The sequence below is a fragment of the Rhamphochromis sp. 'chilingali' genome (genome assembly GCF_963969265.1).
Source record: "Rhamphochromis sp. 'chilingali' genome assembly, chromosome: 17".
NCBI lineage: Eukaryota > Metazoa > Chordata > Actinopteri > Cichliformes > Cichlidae > Rhamphochromis > Rhamphochromis sp. 'chilingali'.
In genome coordinates, this window is record NC_137944.1 from 5,934,847 (window position 1) to 5,962,519 (window position 27,673).

The window sequence follows — 27,673 nt, forward strand, 5'->3', positions numbered from 1 at the left end:
TGAGGTTTATTGACGCTTGGCAAACAACTGGTTGGTGCTTTACCGCCACACGCTGATCGGGAGGTGGATTACAACGTTACAAAGCAGCCCGTCAGTCAAATTAACTAATGCTGAAATTAATGCTTTATATGTGGCGTGATAAAACACTTACTGATAACTTTTTAATTGTATCTTTTTGAGCTTTTCAATAAATTGAGTTATTTCTTCCTATTACTTATTGTTTTCTCCTATCCACAGTTGTAACTCTTGCCTGTTTTATGTTTCCCTATTTTAAAACGTGCACGTCAGGGGTGTCAAACATAAGGTGCAGGATTAGCCAGACAAAGACCCACTGGGTGCATTTGGAAAATGTGACAAAAGACGTGAATTTTTGGACTTATAAATATAAATTAAGATGTTTCGCAGCTTTACTTACTGATAAAGATCTTCCCCATGGCTATTCCAACTACAGCAAATGAGTTAAAAAAACAGGTAAACAATTACATAACAGAAAAGTTCGTTGTTGTTCTCACTATTGACTATAGAATTTTTTTTTTTTTTTTTACAAAGGGTCCACAAAAAAGGAAATATTCTGTGAATTACCAACTTTCTGGACCATCTGAGCTACAACTGATGTTTTTGTAATTTTATACATTTACCTGTTATAATTTAAGCCCAAAGAGTCATACTGAAAGATTGGTTACAGTAGCATCTCTTTATTGCGGAAAAACTAAATAGTAAACACTACACACTAAATAGTAGTTTTATATATAAAATAAAGAAATGAACTGTTTTAAAAGTATCTTTAAATTCATTATAACCAATCCAGACTTTTTTGGTCCCAGTGTTTGCCACTCTCTTTGGAAAATACATTTTAATGTATGAAGAGAAAATCTCCGTCCCGGTTTCCCTCCAAGGCGTGAGCACCGATAAGCAGAGTTTTGTCCTTTCCTTATAAGATTCCTAATTATTCAAAGTAACGCTCAAGTATGCCGTTCAGCTGGGTTAGTTACAGCGCCGGGAGTAGCTTGGGAGAACAAGGAAACACAGACTGCTTCAGGTTGCCTTCCCAAACCAACTCAAAGGTTTATTCAGTACAAAACAGCTTATATAGAGGAAAAAAAGGTTCGTGTGTCAGCAGGTTCTCAGTTCAAAACCGGTACAGACCAAATAAGGAAACGTCTTCCTGCCTTCTGAGCAAAGAAGTATCCTTTGTGTAGTTTATCAGTTCAGCTACAATTTATGATCATCCCAGCAAAATACACTCCTAGGCATAGAATACAGAGTTCTTTCATTAGTGAATTCTGAAACAAACCACCTGGCTTTTAACAAGCTCTTTTCTAAAAGATAAGGAAGGGAGGATGGGAGTAAGGAAGTGGTCTCGTCTCTGTGGTATTTTCGACCTTGGGGTACCAGCCTGTGATTCTTACACATCAATTCTTGGGTCAGAGAGAAAGAGAAAAACAACTAGTAAATGGGCCTTATTGAGTAACTCTTTTCTGTATAATATCACTACAAAACAATATCCTGTAAATGCTACCATGGTATCAAAATATCACAATAATGTAACTTTGCCAAAAACTAATTGCAGCTTCTACCTGCCAATAGGAATGTCCTATCGGGCTCAAAATGACTTGATGTCATAAGCCAGCATATCATTGTAAACCAACTTTATTGAAAGTTGCTTGGGGATCAAACACCACTGTGTACTATTTGTGAGTAACAGACAGACTGAACTTAGATCAAAATTCACCATATATTAATAGATTTGTTTAATCATTTCCCACCCAGTTTTTATAATAAAACCCCAGCAGCTGGGGTCGGCAACCTGCGGCTCCGGAGCGCACGCGGCTCTTTAGTCCGTATAGTGCGGCTCTGCGTGGTTTGGGAAAATAAATTATAAGTATTTAGCTGAAGTGTATTTTATTTATGTTAGTTCTTTTTTAACTTGTAGTTCTAAATTGGAAGATTATTGTGATATTGAAATATAAAAATAAAATTATATTCTATTATTTTTGTCATCGCTCAAAATAAGCATCACACTCGCGGAAGCTGGTGTACCCGCCGAACGCTGTAACAAACCTTTTGGGTTATAGCACCACTAGGGGGGGAGTCTCCTAGGGGGTGTGTGAGTATAGCGTGGCAGCCATTACATGCTGCTCGTGTTCTGTTCTCAGGATAGACCTCACCGTTGTAACGGCCTGGCACCGGCGACTACCGATCCCCGCACATGTATGTACGGACAGTATAGAGCCGTGGAGACCTGGCTTGTATGGTCTTATGTTGCTGACAAGGAATAAAGGTCTGTTGTTTAATTTAACTGACTGGCTCCGTGTTATCCGGCTAACCTCCACACCACATGCCCGCTGGACCGGCTAGCCGCTCCTTCCTCGCCAGACTGCTGTTACAACGCTGTGCATTCGGATCCACATTATGTCAGCAGCTCCATCGTGAACTATGTTAAAAACAAACACCGCTCACGCCTCACAGCCAGTAGCGGTTTTAGATACGGGCGACACGGGCGGTTGCCCGGGGCAGCATCGTGGTGGTGGGCGGCATCATGGGCATCGGCAAAAATAAATAAAATAAAATGCTCGTACTCATGCTGCCCCGACGTCAGCCAGCGCATATTGGGAATGGCATAGGCACCGATCGGTTTTCTATCGCCCATTTGCTGGGAGTAAGGGTGCCCTTCGTTTGCGAGGTGCGCCTGCTGCTTGCGGCGCAGAGAGGAGAGGGCGGGGCGGCGGGGGATTCTCTGACCGGCTGGAGCGGCATCTAAAAACCAACTCGCAAAATAAAACAAAATAAAAACAAACCAACAAACACGAAAACACCAGACATTATAATACAGACTTATAATTTGCACCGATGTTTGCCAGAGGGAGTGTTCGCCCAGGGCGCCAAACAGGCTAGGGCCGCCACTGCTCACAGATGACAGCTTACAGTCCTGCCTAAAGATGAAAGTGACTTCGTACAACCCCGATTTGCAGACGCTGTGCGCTGAGGTTCAGGAGCAGAAGTCCCATTGTAAACATACCATGGCAGACCCACTGCTTTTTAGCATCTCTTTATTGACCACTTTTTACACACAGTTGCTGTATGCATACAGTTGGCTGTAGCTTTTCAGCTCACAGCCCGACACATACCAACAACAGCATAGGCTGTATCCCAATTCAGGGTCTGCAGCCTTAAAGTACGCATTTCAAGGCCGATTACGTCACAGCGGCGCGCCGAAGGCTGTCCCAATTCAAAGGCTGCTCGAAATGCGGCCCTGAAATGCGTCCTTCATTATCCTGAATTTTAAGGCGGTGGCAGTGTAGACTTCGTGGTCCCATATATCCCACAATTCATAGCGCGGCAGTCGGTGTGGAGAATTCTGCCGCAGACGGCAGAAGCGGAGCGGCCGAAGAGTAAACTGTGAAAAGTAAGTACTGAATATTATGTCACGTATTTATGTGCAAATGTTTAATAACGAAGAACGTTAAACATTCCTGTTGGCCACATGTCGGCAAAGTTATGTGACATTAGTGACGTTTGTACTAACTTGGTTTTAAAGCCTTTACTTTAAAATATACGCCGTTCAATAGCTGAGCTTAATCTTACAGAGAATGATCAAAGCTCATGTAGAAACAAACAAACAAATGAACAAAAGATTTTCTCCTTCATTTCTATCAAACAAAGCTGTATGACACCTGTCCAGTGGTTAGTATCATGGTTGCTAGGCAACCTGGGCAGTGCAACGGAGGCTTTTTATTTTTTAAACTTTATTGACAAACAACAGTATCAGCGCAACGGAGGCTAGACCGTCCCATTACACAAGCCTCGCACTTCCGGCCTTAGCGGTCTTTGAGTACGCGGCCCTTGAGGATCGTTGAGGCTGCGTACTTTAAGGCTGCAGACCCTGAATTGGGATACAGCCATAGACAGCACAGACGTTAAGGCCGCGAGGCGTGATTGCGGGTGCCGCTCAGGTGCGTCCGCCTCCCCTGCAGCGGCGCTGCAGACCACGCCCCGCCGCACGCATTAACCAGGTAAAATACATATTTAGGCAGAATTTTGCAAATATCTATTTTTGTTTTTTAAGAAGCATAGTGCTTTTTTTCCCCACTTGAAGGTCAAGGCTCCAAAAGCCCAAAGGTGATATATAACTGCGGTAAAAGTATGTTAATGCCCATGCTGTGTTCAAATCCTTTTAATGCTAATGATGCGTTTGATCTGTTTCCATTTCTGCTGCTTTCTGTTACACTGCCCTATCAATCTTGTTCATTTTCATTCTCTTTTCTCCTTCCTCCATCAGCATGTGTGGCGTTGATACAGTAGCTTCTTCCTGAAATTCCTACTTCATGAGTTGTTGGGATCTACAGGATTCCAAATATTTTTTTATTCAAATAAAAAGACTGCATGCGCATATCTAGAGATCTATCTAGAGATCTCTCTCTCTCATACATATTCACATATATACACATATTCACATATATACACATATATACATATTCATATATACACATACACATATACACACATATATATATATCTATAAATAAAAATTCATATTTGGATCCTTAGTATATGATCTTGTTAGCCACTTTTGTGTCCAAACCGAGTTCAACAGAGTTTGAAGTTAGCTCGCTACTTTCCATCTAAAGATGTTGTACCATGCTCTGACTTTAGGATTTCTAAAAACCTAAAACATACAGCTCTGCTTTCACTTTAGATGAAAAACTAAACAGCTGCAATGTTTGCATGAAAGCTGGACTACCTGGTGGCTACTACAGAGCTCTAGTCCCACTGCCATGGTTAACAGAGCAATATAAACAGCACATTTAATGGTTGAGAGTCCCTGATGGGCAGACAAATGTAACGGCAGGAAAGGGATGATGAAAATGGACCAAATGTTAATAAAGAACAGCCTCGGAGTGAGTCTTTCCTGAAGACTTAAAATATTTAGTATTTGATAAACTGTCAACCCATGGGTTGTAGCATCTTAAGGCCTAAAAAAAACCACCTACAATAAGTGAAGAGTGTCTGAAAGTCATGTATACCTTACACAGGATCGGAGGAATCCATCTGCTGGATGGCTTCCAAAAGGCCAGTCTTAAGGAGGCTGAGATATGCCAAATTACACAAGAACTAGACTGTAAAGTCAGTGGCAACAGGTGTGCTGGTGCGATTAATCCAAATTTTAATTTATGTCATATTAAGAGAGCACAACAGTAAGTGCCTACAGCCATTTATAAAACATGGTTGAGGAGGAAAAACTAGTGAAATTCTAAATGCCGAAAATATGATTTATCCACCGTGCAGTCTCCATCTGGAAAGTGTCTGACTGGCAACAGCTTTATTTCTCAGCATGAGAATAATGCCAAACACACCACCAATGCAGTAAAGGCATACGAGCATAGCAGAGAGGAAAAGAGTCAAAACACTTTGAACACGAACAGTCATGACTGGCCTGTCATTGTGCGATCAGCTTTACAGGTAATAGAACAATAGCTTTGAATGTCCATCAGTAAGTCTGGAGAACTTAAAAAAAAAAAAAAATTTCCTTAGAGACATTAAAAGAAAGTTTGCCTACGAGAGTTCAGACTGTGTTTAATAAAACTGGTCATACCAAATACTGAATATCAGGCTTGTAAGAATTATACCAACTGTTTTTGCCTTCTACAACATATTTACATTAATGTTTCCACATTTCAATAAATCGTTATAAATCTAAACAAATGATGTTGGCTCAAGACTTTTAAACAGTACTGTTTGTTGTCTTCTTTCACATTAAATATCACCATCAACACCCCAACATGAAAGAACATTGAGGAAGAAAAACTCATTAAAGGGGTTGCAACATAACTTTATTTGATTTGCACAATATTTCCACTGAACAGTTTTTTTCTTAAATCTCAATATGCTTTCTTTACACTTATATTGTTGCCGTTTCCTGTATGCATCTTTTTCTTCATGTTCATGTTTGTGTGTCATGTTCAGTTTTGAAGTGTACTAGTTTTTCATCGCTCATTCATACCGTCGGTAAAAGTCAAGTCGAGTCACAGTTTAAAGATGGGTCGTTTGGAGCAAATGAAAAACCATAAACAAGAATAGAGAAAATAAATACGTGTAAAAGAAATGAGAGGACCAGAGCAGAAGATACGTCACGACTGGTCAGTGATGGCATATGAAAAGTATTTTTACAAACACGTAGCATTGTAAACATTTGTTGCGTAGACGTTACTTTAGATTTGGATAAAGACACCAATAGCTCCTAGGACGGAAGACACGTCGGATTTGTGATTTTTAGTGATTTCTGTTCAATCCCCGATAGATTACAAGATTCCTGATCATGCAGCCTGACGAGAAACTTTAAACACATTTATCCAAAAATATAGCCCAGAATATCCTGATCAGGAAAAAGATCAAGAAAAGCAAAAACAAAAAAGAGAAGCTTGCATCCTCACCACCTATTTTTTTTTTGTTTTTTTTCGTGTGACATGTTCTAATGAGGCTTTTTCTCCACTTCTTAGAAGTGATTAGAATTACATCTGAATCCCTGTCAATGTATCAGAACATACATATAGTTTAAATTATAATACTTTTAATGTAAATCATTGTACTATTTCTGAATCCCAGATTTATTTAAACTTCTTTTGTTTTTATCTTAGAAAAATGTCAAGTAGTAGCCTGTGTTCGCTCCACCCAGTGGAAGGAGTGTCACCTGTGAGAGCTGCTCTTCCTGTAGGTGGGCCTTTGCCTCTCGGGGTGTGGCTGATTTTATTTCTTTCTTTTGGACAATGTTTTATTGCAGTCTTCTGGATTCATCTGCACATTTTTCCAACTCCTTAAACAGCGCCTGAATTTAAGAGAAAAGAAAACTCAGGAGTGAGCGTGCCATCTAGTGCGGCTTCTAATGAAGAGAAGCAAGGTTTAAACAGCCTGAAGGGATCTGTCAGTCATTCTGACCGGGTCGACACAAGCCAATCACATAAAAGTCATACAAACTAACCATCAAGGAAATTTTTCAGCCTTCAAGAGGACAAAACTTTGGTAAACTAACGTGGACAGTTAGGTCAGTACCTGCATCTGTCTGCCCTGACAGCTGCTTAGGTTTCCATTATTTGCATTATGTGCCACATCATTACAAAGTTTGTATCAGTGCAGACGTTTTTTTTTTTTGTTGTTTTTTTGCAGAGGGTTGGCTGCAGGTCGTGACATCATGAACATGAACCCACTGCTCATCTATGCACAGTGAAAACTATTAGAAGACTGTTACAGAGGGGACCATCACACCAATGGACAGCAGCTGGAAAAGACCAGTTTGATTCGTTTGTTGAGTCCTTTACGCCCCCCCGCCCGACACAGGACAATTGGCTTTCTTTAATTAAATTCCTTTTTCCCCCTCCCTTTTTATAGGCGCCCACAGTAAAGAATGCCACTTATCCACAGAAACCATGGCAAATCGTGTAACTTTAAAGATAAGAAAAATAGAGCAGCAATGTTTTTGCACAAAAAAAACGTGTGCAACATTCAAGTAAATAAAAGATATAAAGAAAAACAAATCTTTAAGTCAAAGACAGATACATAAGAACCTCAAGTCTTTGTTGGTCGGATTGGCACTTTTGTGAATAGGAGTGCATTTTTATTTTACACTTTATTCCCCCCCTGGTTGATTCACTGATTTATTTATGAATATTTTTAAAAACTGCAAATTCTGTTATCATCTGTTGGCCAAGCACAGACTTGGCCATCAAATCAGAGACTTCAGTCATAAATGCTGCCCCTACACATGAGGAGTGTAGAGGCAAGTTCTTGATCCTCATATAACTCTTGATTCAGCCTTTTACATCTACTGGGAGGACACGCGTTCAGTGGACAACATCGCAAACCCAACGTGAAAACACAAAAATCTTGTCACCATCACGTGCTCTACTGCTGATCTACGCTGGAAGTAAGAGTGGAACAATCCTGAACGTGAAATCGCCGATCTACCTCTGCAGCAACACCCAGTTAAAATGTGCTGGTCTGGTGAAAGGTTGTGCATCACAACAACAGATTTTATTTGTTCAGAATCCAATCATGATAAGTCATGAAGAATTTTTTGTGTGTGTGGCATTTTTTGCCTTGAAAAACTCTCTCATGATTTTCTCTGTTACCAGAGTTCAGTCTGTAGTCGTGCGTGAGGGTGAAGGTCTGGAGTACAAAATGTAGCACAGTAGCAAGAAAGATAACAGTGCAGGTGGAGTCGATTACAGCTCGTCAGCCTGCAACAAAAATTTTCCAACAAGGATTAATTCCCCTAAAAGTAATGACCGACTGCAAATGTCTGTCTCATAGGAGGACAGGTTTTAACTCTCACTGCACTTCACAACACCCAACAGTGCCTAACACCCCATCCCAAGCTATGAACCAATAGAAGTCTCCCATGACGGTGTCATCCACTGAGACAGAAGATTAACACGCACGTCAAAATGGAAAAATATGCCTGTGAATTTAGTGTTTTTTACCAAATAAGAAAGAACTGCCTTTGTCAAAAAATATTTGCTATTAAGCAGACTGATCCATTCCTAATCTCGGTGATAAAGACTTAATGTAGAGGTTCATGGTCTTAAGTTGGAGATGCTTCAGTAATCCACAGAACAGAGGGCTCCCAGACTCTGATTAGGACCTAGTCACTGAGTCAATCGATCCCTCCCTCACAGAGTGCCCCCGTAAGTCGAACATCACACAACCACAGTTCAGCTCCATCCACAAAACCTGAGCGCTGACCTGAGAACAGCTTCTGTTAGAGGTCAAACTGCCCTCAGGTCAGAGTTTACAGGACTCACTTTAACCATCAAAAGTCACGAGGCTAGAAACAACTAAAACAGTTTCAAAGCAATCCTTAGGATTTTGGGAAATAATCCATCTGCTCCAGAAAGCAGGATTTTTTTAAATATAAAATAATAAGTAAAAAACAAAAAACATCCAATATGTTCACATTGAGGAGAATTCAAAACAAACCCTTTTAAATTTAGTTCTTTTTAAATCCAAAGATTATGGAAACCTTTTTAGTTACTACTAGCCACTCATCTGTGTGAGGTGTGTGTACAGTGTGTCTGCTGGTGTATGCAAGTGTGCATGAAGTGTGCGCAAATATATTTATATATATATATTTATATAATGAAAATACACCAAAATTCAAATATACACTTATACTTGAATTTCTGTTGCAGTTAGGCTTGTTATTTCTCTGAGCTCCATCCCCGGCTAAACACCATTTGTCGTTAGACACACGAGGAAGCGGTGCAGACCGTCCCTGCCAGGCAGAGAACAGGCAATTTACATCGACACATATTACAATGAACCCATGCAAAATCATTATGTCACTGCCATTCCTCAAAAATATATAGTGATATAGAATGCCATATATTATAGATAAACTCTACCACTATACACGACACCACCACCGTCAATACACAATCACTGTTAACATCACCGAATCCGGCCCGGTTCCTGCTTTCGACTCCAAATGCTGTTTACAAAGAAGCAACGACTCCTCGTAGTGTTTGGCCAGGGATGCTCAGGGCTGTAGGCAGGGTAATATAACACCATGCAAAAACCCTACCACATACACCAGGGGAAGTGGAGGGGGCTTGCAGGCCAGCAGCAACCAGTTAACAATGGGTTTCAAGACATCGTCCCCAGGCTCTTAATTCTTGCTGCTTTTGCTGCCAACAGCTCTTCTCCTCCTAAATCCCCAACTATGCCTTTTTTAATAGTTAGATCACTTCATAATTCAAATGTTATTAATAACACGGCACACTACGAACATTGGGTCTCTAACTATTTAACCCTCAAAACCTGGATATTTTTTCTAGACGTTTTAACATAACCTTTTCGAAAACAAAACAAAACAAAAAAAAACATTCACAGCCCTTCTGTTTGATAAAGTTTCACCCTTCTTGCCACCCGCTTAAAAAAACAAACAAAAAACCCCCCAAAACAAATCATGCTTCCTAGCTTGGGCATCCAACTCAGGGCGACAAACTTTGGGGTTGACATCTGTGGCTCTAAACCCCATAAAGACTATTTTTTCTTCTCACCTTGAGTAGATATGCAGAGAGCAGGCCTAAGCCTACTGACTGGGAGCAGGCAAAGCAAAAGAAAATATCACAAGCACTAAAAATAAAACAAAAAAATTAAATAATTTAAAAATAAAAAGGGGCGGGGGCAGATAAAGGGTGAGGAGGAAAAAAAAAAAAAAAAAAAAAAAAGGGGATCATGTTAAGTATTTTTTGAATTGCACTGAGTCATAGTGACACGAAGAGTTGGGCAGATTCTGCTCATGCACCCCAGTTTGCACGCTCTGTATGGATAATCCTGAAAACAAAAGATTTCCGTTTGGAAAAGAAATGAAAGTGTATATTAAAGACACTAACAAATCACTACTGCTGCCAATGAGAGAATCTAAGCGCTGTCAAATGACAGGAAGATGTCTGGGTGTGCGTTTTGATGATTACTGGTGATTACTTCCTCTTCTAGCTGTAATGGGAGTTTGTGTGGCACCCTCCCCTCAGCCAGGAAACATGAGAGTCTGCCCTGCAGGAGGTCAGTACACTGGTTGGAAACGATGAAAGGGGGCGAGGCATTTTCAGGCTGGAGAGCGGAACAATTTTAGCATTCCTCCAAAGGGTAGGGGGCGTGGCCTCATGGTGATTTAGTGGAGGTTCAGGGAGGATGGCACGGTGGTAAAAAGGAGCCATCTATGAGAGGAGGTATGAAGAGGAAAGGGTGGCTGACTTATAGCTGAAAACCTTCCATGGGGGCCTCCTGCTGAGGGAAGAGAAACTGCTGGTTGGCCTGGTCCACCTGAGGGGCAAGACTGCTGTCCTCGTCCTCCACACCAAAGTAGTGCTCAATTAGGTCAAAGGCCTTCTGGTAGATCTCCTGGTTGTCGTGACTCTGGAGGAACTCTATTTTGTCAAGACCTGGAGAAACAAGGAATGGAATATCAGAATGGCTGTTAAACTAAAAAACAAACAAACAAACAAACAAACAAAAAAACCCAAACTGATTTTTTTAAATTCAGCTGTCCTACGTTCTGCCTCTGGTGGTGTAGTATGTATGGCAGCCTTAGAAAAAAGCAGAAGCTTGACATTTTATTTGCCCTAATGGAGGAATTTAAGTAGCTGCCTCTCCAGAGAGTCTAATCCTGTGGTAAAAATCAAACTCTGGGCTGGACTGCAGCTCACCACAGTAATCAGTACTCGGTCTTGCATGTGAACCAATTTCAGGTTGTGTGGTTTGTTGCCCTCCAGCTCACAGGCGATCTCCAGAACAAAAGAATGAGTACTACTACCAGCTACAGATCATATACAGAAGACAGATGTAGCGTCCGTGGCTGCAGCTAATCCAGGCCTTAAACATGCATTCTTTCAAATGGCCAGCAGAGGGCAACTAGTATGGCGTCAAAAAGACTGGTAGCTTTCGTACTTTGTGACCTCAAGAAACTTTCCTGTTAACTTTATGGCCTCAATCATTAGTTTTATGCCTTTATGTCTTTTATGCCTATGAGGTTCATTTAGGGAAATATGGCCTCAGTGTCTGCCAAAGTGATAAAGCTACGAGCCTATCAGCACTGATCATCTCTGTCTGTGACACTGAAAGGGTTCCAATAATGCTGTATTATATGTAAACTGCATCAAATCCAAATCAAATGTTTTTTCAGCATGCATGTTTGTGTGCATTTCCTGCAGCATACCATAGGCTTCTTCGATGAGGCTGCAGTAAGGATTAACTCCGGTGCCGTTGTTCTCCTGTTTGGCTTCCTGTTCGCCCAGTCTCAAGATGTTTTCTAGTCCATTAAGAGCAACCTGAACAATCTTTGAGTCCATCACAGTGAGCAGGTCACACAGGGGCTTAATACAGCCCAGGTTCACCAGATATCTTTATGCAAACAGACATGGATAAGGCAGATGAATGCAGGTGATTCATTTATTTACTTTACAATTTAGTCCGAGTTATTCTTCACAGCTCTTTCACATTATCGCCTCACTTTCATGCAATTATACCTCCTTATTTTTCCAATCACCCAAATTCTGCATGGGGATTTTCATTTCTAACAAGCTGTTAATTGATTTTCTCCTCAAACAGAAAACTCCATTAGACTCAACCAGCTGAAACCTTTTTTGTTCCTTGAGAAAACATTTTGCTGCAGAATGCGTTTTGAATCAATACAGTACTACTGAAATCCTACTTTAAATCATCTCTAAAAGTCTTATCATTAAAACCAGCAATTGACTTAAGCTACTCATCTGATCTGCTGATGTGATTAAATGACAATGGAGGGACTGTCAACTAAATGAATCTTGCGAAGCTAACCTGATCTGCTCTGGTGTTCCTCCAGACGTGGCATTGGTGATGGCCCAGGCTGCCTCTTTCCTGGTCCTGAATTCAGCTTTCTGCAGAATGTCAATCAGTACTGGAAAGATGTTTGCATCGATTACCGTCTGTGGAGGAGGATGAGAGATCAGTACAGGAGAAATGCAAAAGACATTCAAAACTGATTTGAAATCATCAACTTGATACACTAGATAAAACTAACAAAAACGAATGTTATTTGACAGGGCGTTAGAGTTTTAGGAATCTTTAATATGAATGTTACAATATGACCAAAATACAGAAACTGACCAACATAAAAATAATTCTTAAATTTAATCCAATCTTTGCACCTTGAATACAGTTACTGGCTAAGGTTGCAGTCAGTACAAGTTTAGTTAAAATACGTTTGAATTACAAATAAGGCACAGCATCTCCACTAAACAGCCACCCAGTGCAGCCAAACACACAGATTAAAACGGAGCTGAAAAGCTGTGACACACAAGACACTTGTTTTCTGGCCCCACACAAAAGAAGAAACCACTAAATATATAAAACACAGTTGACACTGTATTACAGCTGTGATTACATAAAATTAATCAACACTGTGTAATGCTGACAATTAAATCCTACAACATTCAAGCAGCAGGAGAACTAAATTTGCACCAGAATAATGTGACAGTCATGATCACAGTGTCTGAGTCTAACAACACCAACTTATATGATTTAAGTAGACTAATATTAGCTGAACTACTGACAGTAAACAAGTGCTTTTTAAAAATCAGTTTCAGTTTTGACTCTTGCAGGTTGTTTAATTTGTTTAATTTGGATTAATAGTTGTAGTTTGTGTCTAAAAAAAAATAAAAAGTTTCAAAATACAAACTTCACAGATAGTTTGGCAAACACTAAAGTGCTTCCACAGAGGTTTTCCTCAGGTAAACTGAGAAATGAACTCAGGGTGTGATACCTGTATTTGTGCTCTGTTTCCTGCTGTAATGTTTGAGATGGTCCAGCATGCCTCTTTGCGAATGGACTCTTTAGCACTGCTGAGGAGGTGAAGCAGACAGGGCAGGGCTGAGCAGTTCAACACCACCTAAAAACAGCAAAGCAGAGGGTAAAACTTCACACGCTCTTTATAACATACCTCAGATCTTTGAACTGCATCACTTTGCAGCTGTAGCAGCAATTATTAACAAAGCAAATAGCATTTGAAACATTTGGTAAGCTGAGAGAAATATTAAGATGACACAAACGCCTCTTCAACATGCAACAAGCTTTGGAGTCATCAAACCAACTTCAGTCTATTATAGTCTCACCTGTGTTTGGATATCATCTCCTGTGACAATGTTTCCTACAGCTCTCAAGGCGGGTGAAGCCACCTTATAGTCAGTGTGCCTGCAGAAAGATGGGGTTGGGAAATATTTTAATAAATGTACAGGTCAAATTTACAGGTTCAGAAATGACGCACAGTAAAGCCTGATCTTACATGAGTAGTTCTACAAGGCGCCTGCAGACACCAGAGTCAATGACGGCTTGGATCTTATCATTGGGGCCATCTGAGAGGTAGGACAGAGCCCAGCAGGCATCTGCCAGCAAGTCTGGGTCACTGCTAAATAATAGCCTGGACAACACTGGCAGGCAGGGTGACACCTAGACAACACAAACATAATGCATATGTATCATGACAAACAATGTGAATTCAGCATCAAACATAAATCACCGAGAGACAACATGTCAAAATTTTCCCACAAAATGTCAGCTAGTACACAGAGCTGCAGAAACCAATGGTGCCACCTGAGAAATGTTATTGTAGAAGGATTCAAGAGCAAAACCATTCACATCCTGCAGCTGTGACCTGGGACAATCCAGCATCTAGTGTTGATCTGAATTGGTAAATACAGGCAACCTGACTGGTTGTGGGACACAGCCATGTGTTCCTCACACAGGCTGGCTTTTACAGACTTCTGTTTACTTTAGAATGTGTTTAACTTTTATCACAAGTAAATATTAGCAGCAACTTCCTGTCATATTCAACAGAAATGTTGCTTTTCTGAAGTCCAAATCTCTGAAACTTTTGAACTTATTAGAAGTTAAATGCATCTTTCATATAGTGACCATAGGAAGACAATGCATAATGGAAAATTCTCTTCCCACTCAACATTCGATTTAATCTGATATACATTTCACTGGTATTAAATTAACTTCTTGTAGATACGTTTTTTTATGGTTTAGCCAGAAAACTCGTAATAGTACAGAGTGATCGGCTGATATAACAAAGAGCCTTTATCCGTACTTGAATGTTCAGCTTTGTCTGCATAGAAAAAGCAGCTAATTGAAACTATATTGACATGAATGACCCTAAGGCCACGAGAGTCTCCTGGGAAAACCCCTATAGGCACTCAGAGGGGTTCCTAGAACTTTGACCCTAAAGCATCCTTTGTGTTGACTCGATGAGTGGTACCTTGTCAAAAGCAGGTGGTGGGTTTTTTCCTCTGCACAGATTAGACAGAGCCCATACTGCATTCCTAGTCATAGTCAGTCTAGTGGACTTTGTCAGAAGCCTGAAATACCAAAGAAAATCAAAAGCCCATTACAGGAAGTCATATTAGAAATTTGTCGCAGGGAGAAAAGCTGTAGGAAGGTTTGACTCAAAAGCAGAAATAAAAGAACTTACATTAATAGTGGTGGAAGGATGTTGCAGTTCAGCACATAGTCCCTGCACACTGCACTGTCCCCTGCAATATTACCGAGGGCCCACACAGCCTGAAGAAACAGTGAGACATAAAAATCTTGGGTATCGCAGAGTATGGAAAGATATTTATTACAGTGAACAATCTATGAACCGGTGCATTACTTGTTCTTGAACATCCTCAAAATCAGAGTTCAGCAGTTCTATGAAGATGGGCACTGCTCCAGCCTCAATCACCGTCTTTGTCTGCAAGGATGTTCCTGACGCAATGTTGGTCAGCGCCCAGGCGGCTTCAAACTGCAGCAACACGACAAAGCAGAGAAACAAGCATAGTGAGACTCATGAACTGTAGATAACAGCACTTACTATGTGCAAGAATGATGGCAATTCAAAACACTTTTCAAGTTTCTACTTTCTTACAGCTGGCTGGCTGCATCAACATAATCTAACACAGTGTCATGTAGGACTGATGAACTGCTCTTGATATTGTTTGAAAATTTTGAACCGGGTACGTTGTACTGCTGCAGCTGGGTTGAAGACATGAGCATACAATTGTGTCTGTTTTTACAGTCATTCCAATGATAGAGACTCACAGATTATACAGAGGGAAATATTTCCACAGTTTGAAAAGATAAGACTAAGGAAGTTTTGACTTCTTCTCCTCCTATATCAGCACTGATGAGGCGATATTGTCTGAGTGGTGACACCTATCATTTAGGAGAACACTGCAATGGCTACCTCTGCAGTAAGGTCAAGCATAACAAGCACTATTTTCTGTTAAAGGCATCCTAAAAAGCAAAGTAGCATGGTTGCTACCAAAGACATGGTAAAAATCACATTTTTTGCACTCAATTCAGAAGTCTCTGCGTGTTCTGGAGGTTTAACACTGTATATTTAACAAATAAATAAATAACTGACCTGTAGTGTGCAGTTGCTGCTCTTCTTTAGGAACTCCACAAACCTCTCCACTACTCCAAGAGTGTTTATAACTTCATCAATTGGTGGGTTAGGCTCTGGAATAACAAAGAGGCAAAACTATATGTAGGCTTTTTTGTGGTCTATGGGGAACAGCACGAATGGTTTCACTCTTATGTAGAAGTACTCTCAGTACACTACAATGACTGGGTACCTTTGGAAAGTAATTTTCTGAACTTCTGTGTTGTAGCAAGCTGAAGCTCTGGGTCCTCTGAGAAAAGCATCTCTACCATGTCCCTGGTAATAACTCCTTCCTGCAAGAGGCCATGTACAAGCACTTTAAACACTTCACCCACTCACCACAGATTCCCTTGTTTACAATCCACAAGCTGGACAACAGGCTAAAAACTGCTTTACACAAACGTGATGTAAAAATGCATCTAGTCTGTGATCATCTTTTTGTCTATGCAAGACTTGTTAAAAAAATAATGATCATTTACTCACAGTTACTGGAGAGCTGAGGTAAGAGTCCACCAGTGGGCTCTCTAACATGACCTCTTCTTCATTGAGAATGTCCACATTCCTCCGTTTGAAAAGCTGGGATTATAAAAAGCTGTTAAGAGACCTAAACACTCACATGCTGAACACAGACTACACAGTGACATAATCTCATCCAGGAGACAAACAACCTGATGAACTGGGAGTTTGTCACATTTGGTCTCATACCTGTTGTTCTCGTTTCTGTTTCCTGAGCTGGATGCCCTCCTCCTCTCTCCTGCGCCTCATCTCATCTGCATTGAGTGCTTTGTTCTTGTATCGGTTCATCCTGTAGTTATCCTTGGCCGGACTGGCTGACGGCTCTGGTTGGTCAAAGACACATCATGATTAAATCAAAAACCAACGTTTGCACTTAGAGGCTTTTTCTTTTTTTCCCATCCCTGAGAAACCAACAACTTTTAGTTATATGTCTACAACATGTTTTAGTTTAACCAGAAACAAGAAAGCTGAACGCTTTCCCTTCTCACTGACTCTTGTCACATTCGGTGTATCACTTGTTGGGAACCTTTTATTGCCCTTAAAAAGCAACACGACTACTATTATTTCATTTCACCTGTCTAACACCAGCTCTGCTCCACATGAGACCTCTGTGTGTGTGTGAGAACGTCTATGACGCTAAGAGCAGGAAAAGAAGGCGCCAGGTGACCATTCATGATCACAGCATGCAGTAAAGAATCTCACACTGAGGTGAAATGAGATGTTAAATGTCAGATGTTAAAATTGTATTATTTTATTCATAAGTACCATTTCAATAGACATAAATTGCATTCTTGAAAATATTTAATTTTATTTTACAAAGTTGGGCCAAACCTGATGTTGCCTTACACAGACTGATTTCACAGGTCTTTAGATGGCTTATAAATTCTACTGGCTTGGATCAGTACTTTGTATCATCAGATACCTGAAGGCAGTGTATTGACATAGCATCTGAACTGGAAGGTATGGATCCGTTCATTCCTACTAATAATAAGCTATGATGATGATGAAACAGCTGTCACACATGCCTCAATATAAAAAGACCTTGCATAAACAAGCTCATGAAAACCGGACAACACAGCCTAAAAATACACATGCACGGACGCAAAACCCCCCACACAGCCAACCTATTCATGTACCAGTCAGCCAGCCCAGAACAAACCTATTTATTCAGTTAAATCGCAGAGTTAGCGTAAATTGGTGCCCACACAGGCCAAACTGCCCATTCTCAGCATTTGTGCAGTCATGCCACCAGAACGGGACACCAGGCAAACCCCAGAGTCACATGTGAGCCTATTGGGGAGTGAAAGAGAGGTGGGGGACAGCACCGAAACCTGTCGACACCACAGAACGATGCCAACCTTGTGTGCCAAAAGCCCTCCACTGTAACAGTGGGGAGGTTCTGAGGTTAAATATCAGAACAAATGTCGGAAATTGAGGTCATGTTATGGTTTCAGGGGATTAGCACAAACCCCTGAAATGCTTCAGCACGTGTGTGCAGATGGCAAAGCCACAGGGATGGATGGCACACATGAACAGGTTGCAGCTGGATGCACTCATTTCTGCAATGTGTTTGTTTAGATTAACTGTGGCACAACAGTGCCAGAAGTCAAACGCAGTTTAGTTCAGCTCGAACGAAGATGTCGCAAAGTGAGCCTTTGGTGTGAGAGACGCAGCTATAGCAGAGGTCAGCAACCCACCTGTGGTTCGTGAGTCAGGGGTTAAAATTAGGGGTAACCGTAACACTATTAATAAATATACTATATATATTAATTTGTCATCTCCCAATTACAACCATCACCTGTCTGTCTGCCCCCCTCATCACCCACATGTGCTGCTCTTTTTTCTCCTGTTATTTGGTAGGAGCTAAAAAGGCTCTTTTGATGTTGAAGGTTGCAGACGCCTGATCTAGAAGAAGTAAAAGTCAGAGTAAGGCTTCTGTAGGTGAACCTATGGAAGGATCTAAAACTTCTTAAACTTCCAATATCTAGTGTGTTTGCAAACCAGATCATGTTGGAATCTACAGAGTTGTTGTGTGGAGCTCCTCAGGGCTCTGTACTAAGACCTATTCTGTTTTTAATATACATTCTTCCTTTTAGCCAGATAACACAGCAGTTTCCTGAAGTATCTCATCTTTTTGCTGACAATATTGCTCATTTAAGCCTGCTAAAGCTCATAAGCTCTCCGATCTGATTGACTGTTTAACCAACATTAAACAATGGTTGAACAATAACTGCTTATAGCTAAACCCAGCCAAAACAGAAACTTTGATTATTGCACCAGACAGTGCAATATCTGATATTTAACAGCGACTGGGTGACTTAGGTTCCTCACAGAAACATAACCTTAGAAACCTGGGTGTTATTTTTGATGAAGCTTTTTCTTTGGAGGGACATTTAAATCAAATAGTAAGAACCTGCTTTTTTTCACTTGAGGAACATTTCAAAACTTAGATCCACCGTGTCAACAAGTGAACTCGAGATGATAATACATGCTTTTGTCTCTACAAGACTCGACTACTGTAACAGCCTGTTTACTTGTCTAAACAAGAAAGGGCTAGCTCGTCTACAGGTTAGGGCTGCCACGATTAGTCGACTAGTCACGATTATGTCGACTATAAAAATCGTTAACGACTAATTTAATAGTCGACGCGTCGTTTGAAGCTTTGTAAGATCCCAAAAGACGCAGGAATAAGTAGTAGGATTTAAGAGTGTAATAACGAACTGAAACAGAAGATGGCAGCACTGCATGTACGAGGATGCCAGGTGCCGTTAAACTCCGAAGAAGAAGCAGTGTCCAAATTTAGGAACCACATTCTCCTGTGCCCGCATTTGTAGGCCGATTATGTTACAGCAACACAACGAAGACTGTCCAAATTTGAAGACTCCGACAAATGCGCCCTTCATTTCCCCAGATTTGAAGGATGGATCGGGTGTATACTTCGTGGCCCAACCTATCCCAGAATTCATAGCGTGTCCCTGCTCAGTTTCCAACAATGGTGGCAGCTAGTTAGTTTTAATATTACTCTTATTATTCTTTCTGGGTCACAAAATAAATGTTTAACATATTTTCAGGCGAGAATGTAACTGTGTAAACTTCAAATATCTGCTCAGTTTATCAAGACACCACATATTTTCAAAAGCGCTCCTACATTTTCGGAGACATCTGTTACTCACCAGCTCGATAGCTAGCCGGGGTTCAAGGCTCACTAGAGCCGGTGGGGAAATCATTTTCAAACCCACCGCCGGCTTTTGCTACTCAGGTTAAACATGATAAATAAGTCACTTAGATAACTTAAAAATGTTATTGTTCAGCTTTTTGCAGTATTTTATTTGTTCCTGAGTAAATCGGTTTGGCTGAGATTAAAGTTATAGTTTTTACACAGCTGAACAAACGTCAAGCAGACAACTGATTATCAGAAGTGTGAGATGCTCGAGAATATACTCCAGTGTCCTGTTATATTTTAGATAGCAAGGAGCAAATGTCTGAGTTTATTAAACTCCACCGAAACAATCAGCAAGTTTCATTAAAATTTAATAAACTATCATCTTGTCTTTATTTTTAGTTAGCACATACCTTAAACACTTAAAGCTGTAAGCTAATGATAGATATATAAGAGCAGATGCATGCTGGTGCAATAAGCTGTACGTTTTACGTCCAATGAATGCATGATCTGATTAGTCGACTAATTGCAAAAATAATCGGTGACTAGTCGACTATCAAAATAATCCTTTGTGGCAGCTAGAGCAGGGTGATATGACCAAAAATATTTATCACGATATACATTTGAAAATTTGCGATAACAATATAACTGACGATATAATTGACACTAGTCAAAATACTTTACAACTCCACAACTTTATTAGTGCAAAAAACCCATCAATATATTTTCACTTAAACAAGCAGCTGTTTTTTTTATGTGCATTAAAGTTATATAAAAACGTAACAGTGCAAATTCCTTGCTGACAATTTAACCAAAAGGCATTTCCAGTGGAAACTGGCCGACATATCCTCAGCATAACCATGTATAATATCTACAAAACTTAAAAAGAGGTGTTACACACACAATACGGTAATATTATGTTGAAGCACAGTACGTATCACTCCGCGAGGCTCCTGACTACGACAGCTGTAATGCTCCGACAATCCATCAAGCGGTGCGGCTTCGTAGCTTAGCAAAGTCGTACTAAAACATTTGACAGATTGTCGAGCGCCGTGTACATAAAATTGTTTCGAGGTCAGTAAACACAACCAGAATTCATTCATAAGGCACATGGGATTATAAGGGGCACTGTCGATTTTCAGAAAAATCAAAGGATTGATATTAAGTGTGCCGTATTTTCCAAAGAACACGGTAATAACGACGGCCCGCTAGCATGCTCTACCAAAAATAGTGCTTTGTTGTGTATCTGACGGACGAAAGCCAAACCAGTTCCACACCACTGAAGTTGCAGCATTTTTACAAACCAATTCTGGTTCATCCGTTTCATTTAACGATTCGCTTTCACCCTTCTCATTCTGCATCGCCGCCATGTGCGTATGCAAACAAAGGCACTGCGCATGCGCGTTTTACCCATATTCTATCGCGATATTTCATTTTCCTATCGTTGCCCAAAATTACACTGGTATTGCCATGAACGGTATGATATAGCCCAGCCCTAGTGGCAGCCCTACTACAGGTTGTTCAAAACTCTGCAGCAAGGCTACTAACCGGCTCGAACAAGGGAGCTCATGTGACCCCTGTGTTAAAGTCGCTGCACTGGCTACCAATCAGATTTAGGTTCCATTTTAAAAGTCTAGTTTTAACTTTTAGAGCATTACATGGACCCCCCACCACACACACACACCACCTTGCCAATTTGATTCATACACATGCCTCCACTCATAACCTCAGGTCATCAAACCAAAACCTTTTAGTGGTCCCCCATACTCGTTTTAAAACTCGAGGAGACCGATCTTTCCAAGCTGTTGCACCCAGACTGTGGAATGCACTTCCCCTATTTCTACGGTGTTTGGACTCGGTGGAGACCTTCAAAAAGCAGCTAAAGACATTTTTATATCAAAGAGCTTTTAATTAGACCAGGGTATTTATTACTATTGTGTTTTTACCTTGTAAAGCACTTTGTGACATGTCTGCGAAAGGTGCTATATAAATAAACTTTACTTACTTACACCCCACGTGACAGGCTTAATAGCTGCTGCTTGGACCGTTCTACAAGATCACCCTATAGAAACTCTTTTGCCTGATAGCTGCCATTTTGTGGGAATTAGAGCTTAAACAGATGAATGTTTCTCCAATCAGACTGTAGCCACCAGCTTCACCCTGTCATTCCAATACGTTCACTTTCAGGATTAACTCTAATAGGACCCAAAATTTACATGTTTAATTCAATAAGCACTGAAACAACTCAATGAAATGATAAGCTCATCAGCAAGGTGTTTGCTGAGATCACAGACAAAGAATGCCTTGCGGACAGGATTTAAGGAACTTCCCCACCAGTTTTGCTTTTCATACCTAGAACTTACATTCACCTTTTAATATACAGTTTATATGCGCAGGCACAGTAACTGTACTTCTTACCCCTTTTAGATATAGCTTTTTGAACACTCCAGTAACATTCACTGCAAAGTGTATTTATCACAGGACTGTATAAGAACAGTCTGGAAAACATGTCACATGAGCGCTCTGTCTCATGAGCTCACAGTCGGCTGTGATGATAGCAGTCTGTCATCTACTTGCCGCATGGAATCAGTTAGCTCACATTTCCACTTCACTGCCGACTGACTGAACACAGGAATTAAATTATTATAAATATTTTTTTACCTTATTATATAATTCACCGAGTTTGAAGAGCAAGGGTGAAATTACGCAGCTTCACTTGCTAATGAAGGCGCCAGCTACTGGAAAAAGTCAAATCACTGCCTCTCGAACACCACTATTAAATGTGTCACCCCAGAGGCTTTGATTTAAAACTTTTTTTACGACGCTGGAAGTCTCTCACCAAGTTACAGTCGCCATATCCGCCAAACAGTAGCGACCAGACAGATAGAAAACGTTCATAATATAAAATAAACAGCAGTAGCGCTTTAAAGCGCCTATGTAATGTGATAACTGTAAAGCTACAGGCGGTTGCAAAACAAAACAAATAGAGAAAATTGACAACTCTAAAGTCGTATTTTATTCGATAACGCCGTTATATTGCCATGACTAATACTAACTTAAGCTCTAAGCTATACGTGCGTCTTCTCTGAAATAGTACAACGCGGCGCTAACGTGGTTAGCTGTTAGCCAAGTTTCCTCAAGTTGGCTAAAAACGGCACTAGCTGTTATCTCTGGTAAAAATTGCCTTAATGTGTCTAACATGATATACTGTAAAAAGGGAAACACTGTCCAAAGACCTTATAATTTGGAGACATAGCAAATGACTTAACGTAAAATAGCAACTCATCTTTCCTTACTACGTAGCAACGCCGACTAGCCACCTAGCTAACGAGTTAGCGTACTGGCTAAACAACAGTAACAGAATGAAGATTTCATAACCGTCAAGTCCGACGACAAAAGTGAATCTTAAAACCACTTTGAATACATGCCTATAGTAGGAACTTGCCAAACAGCTTACCCATTGTGTCCTATGCGGGTTTATTGTGCTAAGTTGTGAAGACGTGATTCAATTTTAAATCCTTTCCCACTTCTAGCTTTCCAGAATTTGCTCCGGTAAGCAATATGTCTGCCGGAGACGGAAACGTCAAAATATAACGTCGACTTCCTGCCACTAGAGGACGCCCCAGACCCACAAAACACGTCACACTCACGCACCTTCATTAACGAATGCCTTATAGCCAAAATATATTCAAAATGTTAAAAAAAAATTTACTACAGGATTAATTTCATTCTTAAAATTTTCAAAACAGAGAACCATCTGTTTATTCGTAGATTTGCCAGTCATTAAAGCACCACCGTGGTTGGTAGGGAAGGACATGATTTAGGGTTACAGTGCATCCTCCTTCCCAGCCAGCTGTTACTCACGTCTGTATCTATTTTACATACCCACTGGCATGTTTCAGGTAGCTCAATTTCTCTTGGATCTGCATATCCCTCTCTAGTTTTGAAATGCTATTTGACCCGCCGTGCTTCCCCAGTGTTTTCCCTAAATTGAATGTGACAGAGTAATACAGGTGAGGTTCATCCACGGTCAATTTGCTGGGAGCAAGTGGTGGTAAATTACTGCACTATATTGTGATGCAGTGTCCTCCTGACACGGCCCCCGAGGGGGCCTGCGGAGATACACCAGAAAAAGACTTTAGGGGGCAATGTTGTACAAATAAAGAAGTAATTGCTGCTGCCAGGCTTGCTCTTTTCCCCTATTAGAAAGGGCGGGGGAGGTCAAGTCAGCTGTAGCACAACTGAGATACTTTCCCATGATTACAATTTCTTAGCAGCTGTGATCAAATATTGTTCATAGATTCCATGCTTTCTCAGTGTATCCACGGGCTCCGGATTGAGCTCCGCTTGGCCGAACCATAAGGGCTGAGAATTCACAGCCTTCAGCAGGTGTGCTGGCGCAGAGATGAAACAACTGCCGGCTGGATAGCTGCTCTCAACTGGTATCAAATAACACAAACACACAGGACCAATTTGTGCTACAGAGTCAGCAGTGAAATGCTCTCAGATCCAGTCCGCGGGGCTGTAGCCAGGGCTCATCGAGTCTGATTTTACAGGGTCTCTTTTATGAGTTCTTTACCTTTCTCATTTCTAGACCTGCTGAAGCACATCATACAGCAGCCTACACTTCACACAGAAGCAAAGGCTATCCATTAGTCAATGCCACAGCGTAAGGAGAGCTTCTGTAATGGAATCATGAGAGCAAAGCAAGGCGTATAACTGAAGGATTTTAAACGGCGGTACATGGGGAACGGTGACATTTTGCTGGAGTCTTCCACTCACTATCCCTTCCTAATGGAGACATAATAAGCACTGTAATCAATACACAATTTTTTTCCCATCCAAATTCAAAATGTTCTAAATTAAAGTGAGGCGGGGGACATCTAAATGAACAAACAGAAGGACCCGTCCTTCAAGCCTCATTATTGGTCGTTATCTATCCAGACTGAGTCAGCAATATTGAGAAAATGCACAAGGAAAATTAGGAATGTGGGCAACAGCTCAATGAGTACGACAATAAGATGTTGATTAAGTGTAGATTTAATTAAAATGGGGTTTTTTTTCTCCTGTTTGTATCTGCAAAGAAGCTGCAGAATGTACTGTGTTGCATTTCATCTACTGAGGCTGTTTTGGTGACAGTTAAAAGACCTCTGTGTACAGATCTTCACCTCTTTGTATGCTGAATGCTGACAGAAATCCTTTTCATTTGCGAGCGGATTGTACTTTATCCAGTGGAGAGGTTTCATAGGCAAAAAAAAAATGTCTGCTCTGTTCTGCATCATGCTCCTGGCAGTCTATCCATGATAAAACACCAAGCAGGACTCAGATCTTTGCAGGTGGATACTGCAACAAGAGACACGCAGAAAAAAAATGCCTTTGTGCATTTAGTCCGCTCAGACAAAAATAATATGTCTCACACAAATAGGCTAATAACATCAAGGAGCATGTTGGCAGAGCAAAAACTCAATTATGAGGCGTCAAAAGCAGTTTAGTTTTGATTGTGCTTATTTGATTGTGCAAATACGGCCAATTTAACTGCTCCTTAATTCAATTATGGCAAATATGATAATAAGGCTAGTTTGCTGAAATGTGAGAATGTGGTCGGGCCGCCTGCGGAAGAGAGCATCTGCAAGGCTCGGTGCTGAACGCTTTGTGCGAGAGTAATAAAGGCTGAGAGAGATAACGCTGTGGGGAGGATAGTGTGCGGAGAGAGCGGTGTGTCAGTGCATGTGGGCTCTGAATGGAAAAGAGGAGATATATCTTCATAATATAGTGTTGAAAATCCATTCAGCGCCGTCCATTCCATACTTTTTTTTAAAAATCTGACGACTAAGGGCCCCTCTCCCTCGCTCTCTCCGTCCTCCTGTCTTCTGCTCACTCTCTGACATCTACCAGGTGGGGGGGCCGATAAGTAAGTTGCTGACTATATGATTTTTGAATGTTCTTGTGGATTATTCGATCGCTCCCCCTGTGTCTGAGAGGGAGATTTGTGTGAAATATTTCAAAACTGATATATAATTTTTACCTCGCTGGATAAAAGAGTCACAGAGACACATCTGAAGCTAACAATGGCATTTTTCATTTAAGAGAAATAGATTAGGTGGGAAATCACGTTGCATCTAAGTAACTACCTGAGATGTCCTGCTGCTCTAATCTAATTGTTTTACGCTACAATCCAATGAGACCTGTCAACATATCATATGGGGAGGTTTTTCTGTGGGTTTCTGTATGCTGGATTGCATAATAAGGGACACGGACATTATATGCCAGTGGTGGTTTAATTCAAGTCAATTCAGTTTTATTTATGTAACGCCAAATCTCAACAACAGTCATCTCTAAGTGCTTTATATTGTAAGGTAAAGACCCTACAATAATACAGAGAAAATCTCAACAATCACAGTACCCTCCTTTGAACAAGCACTTGGTAACAGTGGGAAGGAAAAACGTCCTTTTAACAGGAAGGAACCTTTGGCAGAACCAGGATCAGGTTGTGGCACCAACCTGCTCTGAGCAGTTGGGGATGAGAGGAGGAATATGGGACAAGAGACACACTGTGGAGCAAAGCCAGAGATTAATAATAACCAATGATTAAATGCAGAGAGGTGTATAGAGAGTGAAAAGAGGTGAGTGAAGAAAAAACTGCCTATTGGAGTGTAACTAAGGGAGGTTTCAGGGTCACCAGATTCAGCTCTAACTATAAGCTTGGTCAAAAAGTAAAGTTTTAAGCATAATCCTAAAAGTATGGACATTGTCTGTACCTCGAATTCAAACTAGGAAACTAGTTAAACACAAGATGGGCTCAGGAAAAAAAAAGGCCACAAAACATACAAAGAACCAGGTTTAAGGCACTTCCACATTGGCTTGACTTTTGCGACTCAACGTTCATCTTTAATATACAGTCTATGTTGCAGTCACTACGTAACTAGAGCATAATTTCCGAATTACACACAGTTTTTGAAGTTAGCGATGTAGTGTCAGTGAAGGTAACTGATAAAAAAGTGACAAATGACACTGACTAAGAACTGAGAACTTCATCTAAACGGCAATAGGCCACATCAACTCCAGCTTCCTAGTTAACTTAATAAGGTTCTTACTGACATTAATACTGATCTTAAATACCAGTCAAATATTAGTTTGCATCCCTAATGTGCACCCCAACAAATGTTCTTCAGGGACCCAAAATCCCTCACTGCATCCTTCCTCATTTGCATCCCAGTCACTGTGTTGCGCTTGGTTGTTGGATGGCTCATCATCGGAGATAAATGATGCTGTGAAATGGCGCAGCAATGTCACAGCGTGGGCTGAGGTGGCTGCATGTAATACAAGCTTGATGCCAAAGAGTGAGTGAGAGAGAGAGAGAGAGACACAGACAGAGGCGGGTGGTGGGGCGGGGTGGGCCGAGATAGTGTTGCATCAGGACAAAACTTAGGGATGCCAGCGGAGTAGATGAAAGAACGAGATCAATATGGCACAATTATTGTACACTCACTCTAATTGATGAACACGTGGCTTGGAAGGACTTCCTTTCTACTCTTTAAACCTTACAAGCCAATTTTAGCCCAATCGAATCGGCTCAATAAGGTCTATTAAGTCAAAGTGCTTTTATTTACCTTGCCATTGGTATCGGAGGACTTATCTTTATTTTTAGGTCTTCTGCTGCGAGGTGCTGTAAACTATCCAGGGAAATTCCACTGCGTCAATGCAACACTTTCAGTACTTTAAATTTATAATCCCTGAAATGCAAACTCTTCCAACGTACCTTCCTGTTGTACACCCTCTACAGGAAATGTAACAGATTTATAATAAAGCGACTAAGGGACTAATTATTCCACTGTAACTAAATAGAATTTCACTACATTGTATTTGAAATTACAATGTAATTATAGTTACCTACAAATGCTTAAAGTAAAATGCTTACATTAGAATGAAAAGGTAACGGGTCAGGTAAAATAAAAGCACAACTGAATAATAGAACATCCATCATTTACATCTACATAATGAATATTAAATAAAGATTTAAAAAGGCAAAATTAATCTACTTAGTC

At 40.7% G+C, this 27,673-nt stretch overlaps 1 protein-coding gene across 1 annotated transcript; it reads right to left on the reverse strand.

The window, feature by feature from the left end:
* Positions 1-5,809: 5,809 nt before the first annotated feature.
* On the reverse strand, positions 5,810-23,204 carry kpna6 (karyopherin alpha 6 (importin alpha 7)). Its single transcript, XM_080863955.1, has 14 exons — positions 23,086-23,204; positions 16,658-16,791; positions 16,436-16,528; positions 16,146-16,245; positions 15,935-16,029; positions 15,182-15,313; positions 15,002-15,090; positions 14,789-14,888; positions 13,814-13,977; positions 13,644-13,722; positions 13,295-13,420; positions 12,331-12,458; positions 11,711-11,895; positions 5,810-10,937 (listed from the first exon to the last, which is right to left on the reverse strand). Exons 1-14 carry the CDS (start codon positions 23,087-23,089, stop codon positions 10,750-10,752), a joined length of 1,617 nt encoding a protein of 538 aa, XP_080720081.1. The 5' UTR covers positions 23,090-23,204; the 3' UTR covers positions 5,810-10,749.
* Between the last annotated feature and the right edge of the window lie 4,469 nt (positions 23,205-27,673).

Bases quoted from the DNA above. Each gene is read 5' to 3' on its own strand.
- kpna6 (XM_080863955.1), bottom strand. The intron at 15,314-15,934 runs GTCAGTTATTTA...GTGTTGCTGCAG, and splicing joins GCAGCAACTGCACACTACAG to TTTGAAGCCGCCTGGGCGCT. The intron at 15,091-15,181 runs GTAATGCACCGG...CTGTTTCTTCAG, and splicing joins TTGAGGATGTTCAAGAACAA to GCTGTGTGGGCCCTCGGTAA.